At 45.1% G+C, this 13,166-nt stretch overlaps 1 protein-coding gene and 1 long non-coding RNA gene across 3 annotated transcripts; both read right to left on the bottom strand.

Moving 5' to 3' along the window:
- Positions 1-2,110: 2,110 nt before the first annotated feature.
- LOC120713599 (multiprotein-bridging factor 1a) lies at positions 2,111-5,355 on the bottom strand. The gene is made up of 4 exons (XM_039999527.1): positions 5,014-5,355; positions 4,548-4,631; positions 2,670-2,752; positions 2,111-2,494 (listed from the first exon to the last, which is right to left on the bottom strand). The coding sequence occupies exons 1-4, from the start codon at positions 5,153-5,155 to the stop codon at positions 2,375-2,377; spliced, it is 429 nt and encodes a 142-aa protein (XP_039855461.1). The 5' UTR covers positions 5,156-5,355; the 3' UTR covers positions 2,111-2,374.
- A 2,388-nt stretch (positions 5,356-7,743) lies between these two features.
- LOC120712215 lies at positions 7,744-12,962 on the bottom strand. Of its 2 annotated transcripts, XR_005690759.1 has the most exons (3): positions 9,808-12,962; positions 9,561-9,657; positions 7,744-8,222 (listed from the first exon to the last, which is right to left on the bottom strand). It is a non-coding gene; the product is annotated as an uncharacterized LOC120712215 (long non-coding RNA). The 2 variants fall into 2 exon arrangements; XR_005690758.1 differs by having other exon boundaries at positions 9,561-12,962.
- Between the last annotated feature and the right edge of the window lie 204 nt (positions 12,963-13,166).

The raw sequence follows: 13,166 nt of genomic DNA, 5'->3' as shown, positions 1-13,166 counted from the left end.
TTCCAAATGGTAATGTTTTCTTCTCTTCTGGAGTAAAATGGGGAATCCTTTGCAATAAAAATTATTTTATTAGTTTTGTATTCTAGCTTATTGCTAATTTCTTTATTTCCATAACAAATATGTTGGATGAAGTATTCAGCTAATCCATAATACTCCCTCCATCCCATAATAGTTTAGGCTCCGTTTGGATGTCGATATTGGAGGCCTTGACATTGAATTGGTTTCAATGAAAAATCATACTAGTATTGGTATTGGGTTACAATACTAAAGTCACTGTTTGAAGATGCAGATGAAATTGCTAGATGGAATCAAGGAGCAAGCGAATACCGATTCGTGTTTGGATGTTCATAGCTGTGGCATTTGAGAATTGACCATCTTTTTCTCCTCGCCAGAGAAGGCCGACGTCTTCATCCGGGGCGGAGCTCCCCCGCGCTTGCCCACACCTCGCTAGCATGGAAGGAGAAGAAGGCAAGGGAGGACGGGGGCGGCACAGCCCATCGGGGGAGGGAGGACGAGGGCGGTGTGACCCACCGGCAGAGGGAGGATTGGGGCAACGCGGCTCACCAAGGGAGGGAGGATGGGGCGGTGCGGCTCACCGGACGGGAGGAAGAAGGGGAAGGGTGCTGGCCACGAGGAAGAGGAGGGGTGCCGGTCACGAGAAAGAGATGAAGGGAGGTCGCCAGGGATGGAGATGGAAGAGGACCGCGGTGGCGGAGATGGAGGGCCACGGCTCCGGGAGATGGTGGAGGGTGGAGGCGGGCTAGGGAGGAAGATGGTGGTGGCCCACAGAGGAGGAAGATGGGGGAGGGCCGCAACGTCGCCAGCCTGGCTCGGGCCGCCGTGTTGTGGATATTAGGGGTGACAGGAGGAAACTTGGCTGGCGCCGTGTCGTGGATTCTTTGTTTTCTTTGAGGTGGACGCCAAGATGATGGGTTCGGGCGAATGCCTCCCATTACGGAGGGTGCAGGCTCTAAATTGGTGGGACGTGCACGCAAGTGAAGCCAATACTGCGCAATATTGGGTTCTATTTCAGTTTCCAATTCATAAAACTTCCAAACAACGGATATTGGCGGTTGAAATTCCAATTCCTAATTCTACGCTCCAATGCCACCATCCAAACGGTACCTTAGGTTTTTTTCAAAGTCAATTTTTTTTATGTTTGACCAACAATATCTCTAAGAGTAAATTATTTCAAATATAAAAGTTACATATTATATAGTTGGTTTCACGATAAATGTACTAACATAATTTTTATGTCATTAGCCTCTATGATTATTTTGCTCTTTGTAGCAAAAATTATTGAAAACGTTTGACTGTGAAAAAGTTTAAACATAGCTATATTTTTAGATGAGGGAGTACTATACAGTGACATGTATGTCTGTATGTCCTCAAGGGCTAATATTGTATCGTGTGTTCATAACAGGAGCTATTGAACCCCTCTGTTTTGTTTGCCTTCTTGCCACTACGATAGCAAATAGATTGCTACAACTGGTGTGGTAGCCCCTGAGGCTCCGACTCCTTTATGAGGAAAACTGGTTCTACAAATATGGAAAATAGATTGCTACAACTGGTGTGGTAGCCCCTGAGGCTCCGACTCCTTTATGAGGAAAACTGGTTCTACAAATATGGACTGCACGCCACATGTTTGACAAAATAACTAGAAATAAATGAATTCAAACTTTTCAATGCTTAGTAGTTTCAGAATTACATAACTACTATCCACTAATAAATGAAGAAGAGCAGATTCATTTTGATATTTTTTTTCTGCTTCAATAGCTCTTTTCAGTTATCAGCTAGCATCAGTTATAGATTGACCCGGTGGCGAACCTGTTCACTAAGACATTCATGCCTTACACATGATTTACTGTTATGGTGCTAATGGATGGGCAGGAGTGATTTGTTGGAAGATCTTTGATTGGTCTGTAAAACATTTTTAGCAGCAAACATTGAGCATAAAAAAAAAGTAAAAACCCCTGGGCTGACCGCTGACCTCACACGATGAATCCAGATGGAAAAAAGATCCAATCCAAAGAGGCGCGGCAACGGTGCTCCAGCGTTTTAGTTCTATGTATGCCGTGGTCTAGGAGGAAAATTTAGCCAACGACATACATAAATATTTCCTGGTGGATAAATAACGGAGATTTCGAGAGAGAAAAACATTCCTACAAGCATATCCGCAGGAGCCCACAGACCAGGAGTCATATGACACATAAAAGCAGCAAGGCATTACAAGGTCCACCACGACACTGTTATTCACTCATGTACTAAACACAGAAACAGTCTGCATGACATTAAAAACCAAGCATAGATAACAAGCAGACAGACTGCCTTGTCTTCTTCAGCTTCATGCTGCTCCGGGGCACAAGTTTTAAAGTTATTTCTTCCCGCGCAGCTTTGTTCCCAGTGCCCTCTCAAGCTTGCTAATAATCTGCTGGTTAGGGATCGCCTTGCCCGACTCATACTCCTGGATCACCTGTGGCTTCTCATTGATCATCTGTTCCAGCATGACATAAAGTCAGTAGTTGTAAGAGCATATTTTTCATCTCAACTCAGGAAAACTTAAAATCTTCTGCGAAACATCAACTTTGATATTATGTTGCCACTCGTTGGAGTCACAAAATAACAAATCCCCCCACTTATTAGAAGGCCATACACCAGTCAATCATTACCTGAGCAAGCTGTGCCTGGGTCATCTTCTTATCCAGCCTTGCTTGCATGAGGTTTTTCTTCAGGTCACTTGGGACACGCTCATCTACCACCACACAAGGCACCAATTATCATCAGAAAACTAGTTATGAAATGAAATGCATGTAGAAATCATGGGGCAATCACACAGAACTCGAACATGTTTACTTCGGATAGATGTAAGTTTATATTCCATTGCAGTGCTGAATCATTTTGATGGAAAACCACAGTTAATTTCATAGGCATGAATCCATACTGGGTCCTTATGGACAGACATGACATCCTGTCATGATTACTCTCTCAATTTCTTCATTTAAGAAGTGAACTCATACAAGAAAAGCAATGGATCCTAAGTTGATCTTCTTTATAGATCAGCACAGAAAATATAAACCCTAACATGTCTCCACGTTAACACCAAAACACCTACAATGAAATATGTAATTTGTTCTGAGGCAGATAAAATTGCTACAGGAAACTAGCACCATATGTGGAAGAAGAAAAAAAGCTGAAACAACTTGTCTCGCAATGAACACAATTTATGTGAATGTGTGAGCATCAGAGCATCCAAGGGTCTTCACCTCCACAGAACATTATGGCAACTTGCGAACAAAAATTGGTTGCATTTGAATTGCATCCAAGTCATCATTGCCATTGGGACTAAAGAAAAGCCCAACAAATAACATTCAAACAGAATATGTATACAAAATCACCAAGAAGTCACATATTTCCCTTGATCAAAATAATTCTCGCACATCAGCAGCAGACACCAAAGCAGAACAATTGTAGCTGTTTAGAAGCAAGCAACCATACTGCACTCAATGAAACCAGACTTGGAAAAATATTAGCACCCATACCCCACTCAATGAAACCAGACATAGAAAAGACTAGTCTGAAGTGAACTAAAACATGGTAAAACTTAAGTGAACAAAGGCATGAGCACGATTCATTGGTGCACTTTTATTGGCACCAGTCCAACATAAACCAAGATCAGGATATACTGAGCACAGAAGTGGCAGTGCTTATGATACACTTAGTGAATTTCAGTTAGACTAAAATTATACTATACATATTACAATTTAAGGCTGGAAATCGCCTAGTAAGATATCATAGATACTTGCTATGACGACCACCACAAAGAACAAAGAACTGTAAACCATACATCCACACAATAGCATTGCATCTCACAACTCAAGGTTACACATATTAACCCAATATCAATATATCACAAAAGTACATGAGCACTAAGAAGCCAAAAAAGTTGCTACTGTATGCAGATTTTGATCGCTCAACACAACAACAAAAAAGTATTGCCCCTGTAATCTCTGAGAACTCGAACGACTTAGTAGCTCATTTTCAGTAGACACTGAACAACTTAAATAATCGAGCATATTTGATAACTGTGTACCAGATATTGGCCATGCACCATAGTTGAAAGAAAGGATCACATACTTTTAATAGGTGAAATACGTGCTCGTTCTAAAAAAAAATTAATAGGTCAATGAATGAAACAAGCAAAAAGTGTTCTCATCCAAAAATACAGAGATAATTATTGCACCTTAAGCAAGCCCATCGAAGCTCAATGCATATGTATTTTATTGTGAGGGAAAACATTATTTTCATCAGAACAAGAGGCCAACAAAATAACAAGGAAATAACTTGCATCTCTAGACCACCGAGATTGCAATAACAAGCGAAGTACATGGAGATAACTGAACCTAGATCCTAATTAATTTTTCATATCACACATCTGGGTGAACCAGAAATCCGAATTTATCATTGGGGTGACGAGACCCCTAACGTATGAGAAAACAAGCGTCACAATAAATGGATAATAACGTAATGCAGGACTATTAGTTGCTTACGGGCTAGATTCTCAGTGTCGTCATCGAGTCGCTTGGTGTTGAGCGATGTGCCGCTGGACGCGGCCTTGTTCGTCCCAGCGTTGTCTGCAAACCACAAAGTTGTCAACCACAGATCAAGCCGAATGACAGAAAAGAGGCTTACACAAATTTAGTGATAACGAAAAAAATATATTAGCAGCAAAAAACCCATCGGAAGCCACCAGTGTAATAGATCAATAGCACCGATCGAATCTCCCTCAAACCCTAGCTGGCAAAAGCATGAAAATCCCCACCCACCCCAAAGGTTCACAAAATCATCAAAGAATAAAACGAAACCCTAATCGTCGAATCTCAGTCGAGCACCGCGACCGGCAGCAAGACGGACGAAATCGAAATCCGAGCGATTGAACGACGAGTTCCGAAGAAGTCCCCAAATCGATCCGAGGAAAAGATGGGGGAATCAATCGGGAGCTAGGGCGCCACTCACACTTCTTCATGGTCTCGATCTCGGCGCCGGAGCGGCGCGCGGCGTTGACGGCCTTCTCATCCTTCTTGGCGGCGGCGGTGGGCGCCTTCTTCCGCACCACCACCGGCTCCCAGTCCTGCCTGATCGGCCCGATCCCCGCCATCGCCTTCTCTCCCCCTCGCTGTCGCTGACTCTCCGGCCCCCACACGGCAGCCTCTCGCGTGTCCTCTCTGTCTCTCTCTCAACACGGAAACGTAAGAGCACGCGAAGTGGTGGAGGCGGAGGACCAAGAAGAAGATATGGAGGCGGAGGTGGGAACCTTCTGGAGTCCCAATCCAGGGGCCGTGGGGAATAATTTATGTCGCGAACGGGGACAACGATGACAGGTGGGACAGGATATGGTGGGACCGATGTGTCAGTGTTGATTTTTCGTGGGGACATCGGTCTGCTGGATATTTTCTCACCTACTCGTGGCGAGGACGAACCTTTCTGTTGTGTTTGGATAAGGTTCGGGGCAGCTATGATTTATCTAAGTGGGCCAAAAAAGTTTCTGGGCCCGAATTTTCAATCGGTTTACACATGAAACTGGTTGGAGAAAAATCGACTGAAAACGTGAAACTGGATCAACCGAATAGTGGCAACGCTTACCAGGGGCGTGCTGCATAAATCGGGGCACTGTGCGAAAATCTAAAGTGGGGCCTACTAAATAGGCCAAACATTACTATCAAGTGTAGGGTTCTGATCAAGTATCTGATTATTAGAGGACACTTGCTATTCTTTTACAATAAATCTATCCATAGGTCCTTTTTGAGATTGAGTTAAATCATCTAGTATTTGTTTGTTTTTACGTTTTTTTGCTGCCGGAATCATATTTTCTAGACCGATTTGCAGAAGTCATGACTTCAATCGATCGTTCTAACACAAAAGATTAAAGGACAAAATTATAATTAATCTGTTAAGATTTAAAGGATACAAGTACATGTAGATCAATACAGTTGGTGATTGGAAATTAAAAAGAAAACTATTTACCTTCTCCTTCAGCTCTGATCGCCTGACGCCTGTGGGCTGTGGATTGCGGCTCCGCCGCTCCGGCTCTGGTGCTCTGCCTACCGCAGCCCCGGTGGCATCGGCGACGGTGTTTGCAGGTAGGTTGCGGCGCGCCCTGGTCCTGCGGATTGCCGACTTGTCGTCTCCGTCTGCTTGGCCGGAGTCTCGGTCGGTGTCTCCGTCTCATCTTTCGAGCGAAATTGGAATTGCCAAAGTCGGAGCCTCGGAGGGCACTGAACAGGCAGCCGCCGGCCGGCCGGAACTTTTTTTTTGTTTTGGGCTGCATGTCGATTGTGTTTGGGCTGGCCAGACCTTTTTTTTCTTTTGGGTTGCACGTCATTTGCGTTTGGGCTGCGCAGATAGGACCAAAACAGGTCAGAAGCTCAGAACAAGTTATCTCAACCCATAACTAGTTAATGGGCCATTTCAGATTCTGGGGCCCCAGAAAATTGGGGGCCCTGTGCGGGCGCACGGGCCGCACGCCCCCATGGGCCCGGACCTGTGCTTACCTTAGAGCATGTATTATAATTGGCGGGGAGGTGGCTGAATTCGACGTTGGAGAGAGAGGAGTCGGGTGAGAGAAAAAAGCGGGCGAGTTCACACACGCCGACTAACAGCGGGCGAGATGTTTTTTTTTTACCGCGCTCCCACTCCCACTCCCACCGTTCCACGTCCCGGCTGAAGAGTGCAACGCATTAAAAGACAAGGGGCCCGCCACCCACCAGCTCAGCAGCTCGGGTGAGCTGGAGCTCAAAACGCCAGCGAGCAGGCGAAATCTACTCTCTTACGGGCCATGGCCCAGTGGACGGTAGCTCTCTTTGATTGGCCGCAATGGCCTTGGTCCAGACATAAGATGTGCAGATCGGTCGGCTGCCCACGTACTCTAGTCACGGCAGCTCAGCATTGATTTGAGTATTGACCCTTCCTTGATTATTGGTTAGCTTTTTTTTTAACTCTTTGCAACCAAAGTCAAGAATATCATTCGTAGCTACAGATCCAATCTACAGCTAACCATAAAAACTTATTTTCCTAAACATAACTCAATCGGCATAAATTTTTCTCTCTTGCAGAAAGCATCATTTAGGGATTTGCATTAAGTACAGTGCTACGCATCGTTTATGTGCCATTAGTCGAGAGTTTGGACTAATTGTGTAGAATACTAGCCCGCTACTGGGAGCACCTTTCCAAAACTCTAGCAAAAAAGAAACAACCATTTTGCTACTAAAAAAAAAGTAAAAGCATCTCCAAGAGTTTCCCATCCCAAGTTATCATTCTTATTTTTTTTGGTAAAAACAGAAAAAATCTTCTCCAACAATTCCCCATCACAGGTTGCCATTTATGCCAAGTTCAGAAAAAGAGCCTCCGCGCGCGTATATATGCGCGCTCGTATCCGCGGCGTATCCGTCCGTATCAGAAGAGGTGGAAGGGCATAAAAATAATTTTATTTCTATCTCAGGGTTCCTGACGTAAGTTTTCATGAGGTGGAAGGGCATAAACATAATTTTGTTTCTCTCTCAGGTTCCTGATGTAAGTTATATCTGGGTTTGGCAAATGAATTATGCCAAACTATTGGAAATGAGCTCTTTTTTTTACTTGGCATATTTTTTTAGAAGTTGGCAAAACACAAAATTTGCCAAGTAAAATTTGGTAAACTCTTGGAGATGCTCTAAGTTGAGGAAAATGATTAACAATGCAAAAAACAAGGACAGTAAAATCTTGCCGTTGCATTTCACCTCACATATACTTTTGTTTTACAAAACAATACAGACTCTTCCACTAATTTCATCAGAGTAAAAAAAATTACACCCTGCATAAAAAATACAACAAATAAACACAACCAAAATAAATTAAAGGTTATCTTAGACTTAGAACAAAATATATGAATTTCATAAAAACAATTTGAATTTTTGGATCCAACAAAGAAAAATATAAGTGATTTGAATAACCACCCACGGATCAATGAAAAATACAAAACATTCTAACTTTTCTAATCCAACTAAAAAAAAAATCTCATCCGCACAAAAAGTGTCTAGCTAGTTGAACAGGTTCAGTAAAGAAACATTTCCACATCCACACATGTCGTAGTTGTGGGCCAACATGTGCTCTCGGCCAGGTCGATGGCTGCTGGCGAAAATCATCAGTAGTGGCCGTCGCTATCGGCCCGCATGTAGCATTCTTGCTCTCTGCCAAGCGAGAAGCGGGCTGCAATGATCTCTACGGTTATGGCTGGGCGTTCGGGTTACCCGAAAAATTCGGGTCGGGTATTTCGGGTTTTTTGAAATTCGGGGTTTCAAAAATACTACCCGAAATTTGCTTTGAAAAATCAATACCCGACATTTCGGGTACCCGAAAGTTCGGGTTCGGGTTCGGGTTTGCCCGAAATACTCGATAAAAAACCAGCAAAAAAATATGAGAAGATAAATTAGGGAAGAACAGCAAAGAAACTCAATAGATTCTAAAAAAAAATCTATCAAATGCTGCTAGCTTTGCATCCCCATCAGGATTGCCTGCTAGCTGGAACGGAAAGATCAAAGAAGCAGATGAAAGAGGAAAAAAAGAAAGAAATAACAGATCCATAATCCTCCATCAGGTCCAAACATCGTCGATTCCCTCGAGAGGAACTAGCATCAAGCACCAACCAGCAAGTACACTTTTTCCAGTACCACACGCAGAACATCACCATGGGTCAGTGGCCGCCTGGGCACCGAGCAATGAATGGGGTCCTCCATGAGGCAGCTTGCGGACAAAGATCGAAGTGACAGGACCTCCAAGATGGCGCTCTCTATACCACCTGCACGTCGCCGCTCCCTCGCTGCCACCCGCGCGCCGCCAGTCGTCGTCGTGCTGCCTGCAAGTGCTGGATCTAAAGAAGGGATGAGAGAGAGAGAGAGAGATTTATGGCGGGGCGTTCAGGGGCCAGGACCGTCGCGCTGCTGGTGGACGCCTGGGCGGTGCCGCGGTGGCCGGCAGGTGGGCGGTGGTCGAGGGGAGGTGCAGGGGATTTGCGCGAGCGGCGCGCAGGCGCAGTGGCTCTGGGCTCTGGCAGTGGTGGCGGGAGGTCGCGCGGTGGCGGACTGGGGACGGGCGGCGGACGCCTGTGCGGTTGTGCGGTGGCGCGGTCGGCGACGGCGCAGGCGGTGGCGACTGGGGAGTGGGGAGGGGGTGTGTCGTGTGGTTGGGGGCTGGGGCGCTGGGCAGCTGGGTTAGGGTTAAGGGGTTCGGTTTGGTGGGCTGGGCCACAATCAATGAATAAACATATTTGGGCTGGGTTGTATTTCGGGTAGTTCGGGTACCGTGGTCCAATACCCGAACTACCCGTAATAATTTCGGGTACCGTGGGTTAGAACCCGAATTAGGGTTCGGGTTTTTCGGGTTCGGATTGTTCGGGTTCGATCTCGGGTTTTTCGGGTTCGGGCTTCGGGTTTCGGCTATTTTGCCCACCCATATCTACGGTACATGGGCCAAATTGGAAAAGACATTCAACAAATAAAAATCGAGTGATATGAAGAAATAGATTTTACTCGAGTGATGTTTAGGTACTCCTTTTCCTTAAACACGTCAAATCAAACCACTTCAAATCACGCCACTGCAGGTCGCAACCGGATCAAACCAACCTTCCTGCAATTTCAAACCAAAAAGTCAGCAGTTTCTCAAAAGAGTTTTGCTCCGGTGGTCCCTTTCATAAAATTTGCACAAATATTAAAGCACCTAACATTTAATTTAATTTTTTTCCAAGTGGGTATTGTTTGGGCCCGGCCCTATTCGTACCCTAATGAGGCCCGGTCCAAGACCAAACTCGGTGCCCAGGTCGCAGGCGCAACAGACGCCAGTCACCCCCACATGGCTTCCTCCCCTCTGTCCATTGCCCCTCCTGTTTCTTCACCGCTTTTTCATGGATCGACTCAAGTCCAATAGCCGGCGGCTCCTTCTCTGATTGATTTTGTCATTTGGTCGGGCACGACGTGACAGCGGCGGCGGTGACATTTCTCTTCGATCCGGTTGTGTTAGGTGCTGCAGCGGCTCCCTTGCAGTTTCAACCATCGCCGTTTTTGTCTCCATTTGAACCCCCTCATGGTTTCGTCGTTCGCCATTTTTTGCGGATCGCCATCAGCTTGATCCACCAGAACCAATATGGTTTCATCAAATCCAAAAGCATACATGATTGCCTTGCTTGGTGTTTTGAATATATTCATCAATGCCATCATTTCAAAAAGGAAGCCATAATTCTGAAGTTAGACTTTGAGAAAGCTTTTGACACAATTAAACATGGACAATCCTGAACATATGGGTTTCCCACCAGAGTGGCTAGATTGGATCTCGGCCATGTTAACCAGTGGGTCCTCTGCAGTCTTCATGATCAGTGTCCCAGGGAAATTCTTCCAATGCAAGAGAGGGGTGAGACAGGGTGACCCATTATCACCCCTCCTATTTGTGCTAGCAGCAGATCTCCTACAAATTATAATCAACAAAGCAGCTTCCATGGGCCTTCTGACGGCCTCGATCCCTCAGCCCACAGAAGATTACCCAATTGTACAATACGCAGATGACACTTTGCTAATTATGCAGGCAGATGCAAAAGCAACTCTTCTTTCTCAAATCTGTCCACAATTCCTTTGCAGACTCTACGGGCCTAAAAGTCAACTATAGAAAATCACAAATGTTGCCAATCAACACCTCAGCTGAAAAGATGAACCATCTTGCCCAAACTTTTGGATGTTCAGTAGGCACATTACCCTTCACATACCTTGGTTTACCAATGGGCACCACAAAACCCAAAATGGAAGACCTCACACCCATCATGGACAGAGTGGAGCGTAGGCTGTCTGGCTGCGCAACCTGGCTTTCCTGCTCGGGGAGACTACAAATGATCAACACGGCCATCACTCCAATAGTCACGTACCTAATGTGTACAATCAAACTACCATGAGGCGCCATTGAAAACATTGACAGGATCCGAAAGCAGTGTCTCTGGAGAGGGAATTCAGAAAAGAAGAAAGGTGGGAACCTTGTCGCCTGGGAAACAATGCAAATGCCGAAGGATAAAGGAGGCCTTGGGGTGATCAATCTCCGTCTGCAAAATGATGTGCTTCTCATGAAACAGCTACACAAATTCTACAACCGAATGGAAATTCCCTGGGTGCAGCTCATCTGGTTCAAGTACTTTCAAAATAAAGTCCCGCATGCAGCAAGAGAAATGGGCTCCTTCTGGTGGAAGGACATCCTTCGCCTACATGGCTTATATCGTGCTATTGCTCGCTGCAAGGTTGGCAATGGCACTTCGATCTATTTCTGGGAGGATCAATGGGCTGGGGAAACACTTGCTACTATGTTCCCCAGAATCGCTTCCTTCTCTAAGTTGGAGACTTTCTCAGTATGAGATGTTGTTGATGCTGGGGACCTAGACTCAATATTCATTTTACCTTTATCTGAGGAAGCCCTAGAGGAACTAATGCAACTTGAGCTGGCAGTTGGAAGCATCCCTTTTGATGCAGATGCGATAGACACCTGGCATACAATCTGGGGAGGCGATTACACCTCCAAGAAATTTTATACCCATGCCTACCAAGTCATTGAAGCAGATCCAATCTACAAGATCATCTGGAAATCATCCTGCACCGCAAGAATAAAGTTCTTCATTTGGCTCTTGCTAGTGGACAGACTGAATACGAAAACAATGCTCACAAGAAGGCATATTCATGTGCATGAGGACAACCTCTGTGTGCTTTGTGACTCAGATGAAGAGGAAACAATCGACCATCTCTTCTTCACCTGCCCATTTGCAACTCAGTGTTGGAACAGACTTGGCTTCACCTGGGACAACACACTGAACCTAGGCGATAGAATTGTTCAAGCCAGAAATACCCACAACATGCAGTTCTTCATGGAGGCCTCGATGATTGCTGCCTGGGAGCTTTGGAAAATGAGAAATGACAAGATCTTCGATAGACGAGAACAAAGCCAAGAAAGATGGTTCCAAAATTTTTTGTCCCAATGCCACTTACAGTTGTTAGATTCAAGGCAGATCTTCGATCGGCCTTTTGCTTTTGGTTAGATGCTTTCAGTTAACTCTCCTGTGTAAGAACCTTGTTCCCTTTGTTTATATAAAATGAGTTTTTCTGCTGTGGGGATCTCCCCCACAGTCTTGCTTCAAAAAAAAAAAAAACGGACAGTAGCAGACCAATGGTGCCCAGCACGCGCGTTATCCTCCGCCATGGGTTTGCTCAATTTCAACGTAGGAACAACCAAACCAAATCAAGCCAATTTATTTGCTTCTAAAACCAAACCAAATTGAACTAATAGCTAGAGCAACCATTTCCACCAGACTAAATAAGGATTGAAGCAAAATCCAAACCACACAACCCGGTTAAGTGTTAACATTCAAACCACTCACATATAATCTGTGATGACCTATTCAATGTCCTATTTCAAGCTACCATGGGGCTATGTGAACATATCAATGTCAGCTCCGTCGTTTCTGGTGGGAAAGTAAAGGGAAGAGGAGAACGGGCTAGGTGGCCTGGAATGCTATAATCAAACCAGAATTTTTTGGGGGGGGGGGGGGGGGGGGGTGGGCTTGGTTTCAGAGATGTCGAGCTCTTTAATTTGTTCCCCCTAGTCAAGCAGGCATTTCGCATTTTGATGCACCCTAAGGGCTCGCATTGTCAAGTTCGGGGGCATCGGGAGTGCTAATAGACATAGAAGCTATAGTCATCATGAGTAACAACCAGCTTGCAGTCAGGATGGCTGATAAGACAGCATAAATGTCATTAGCAATTCTAAGATAGAAAATTATCTTGAGACAATCTTAGAAGTGAATGCAGGATAAATACTGGCCAACAGTTAATTCCTAAGGAATTGCAACTTGAAACTACACCCTAACTACCTAAAATTCGTTGGCATGCCCATAGTTGGAGAGTGAGCGTGCGAGCCCCTAGCAATCAGAGTGTCGCCCACGCCATTGATTCGCCGGAGGGGAGTGCACTTGAAACACCCCAGGTGTTTAATTAGATGAACCAGAGTCATTAGCACCAAATCATGCATCCTTAACCAAGAAACGTTGAAATAGATGTGTATGCATGTGTGTCTAAGTGTATATGTGCATAGGTCGAAAACTTTAAATAGCTTTT

This window comes from Panicum virgatum, chromosome 6K (assembly GCF_016808335.1).
Source record: "Panicum virgatum strain AP13 chromosome 6K, P.virgatum_v5, whole genome shotgun sequence".
Lineage (NCBI taxonomy): Eukaryota > Viridiplantae > Streptophyta > Magnoliopsida > Poales > Poaceae > Panicum > Panicum virgatum.
The sequence above is the reverse complement of the archived record's forward strand: the minus strand, read 5'-3'. Positions and strand labels throughout refer to the sequence as shown.

Bases quoted from the DNA above. Each gene is read 5' to 3' on its own strand.
- LOC120713599 (XM_039999527.1), bottom strand. From the start codon at position 5,155: ATGGCGGGGATCGGGCCGATCAGGCAGGACTGGGAGCCGGTGGTGGTG. The intron at 4,632-5,013 runs GTGAGTGGCGCC...TGTGGTTTGCAG, and splicing joins GATCGAGACCATGAAGAAGT to ACAACGCTGGGACGAACAAG. The intron at 2,753-4,547 runs GTAAGCAACTAA...GTGTGGTGGTAG, and splicing joins CGACACTGAGAATCTAGCCC to ATGAGCGTGTCCCAAGTGAC.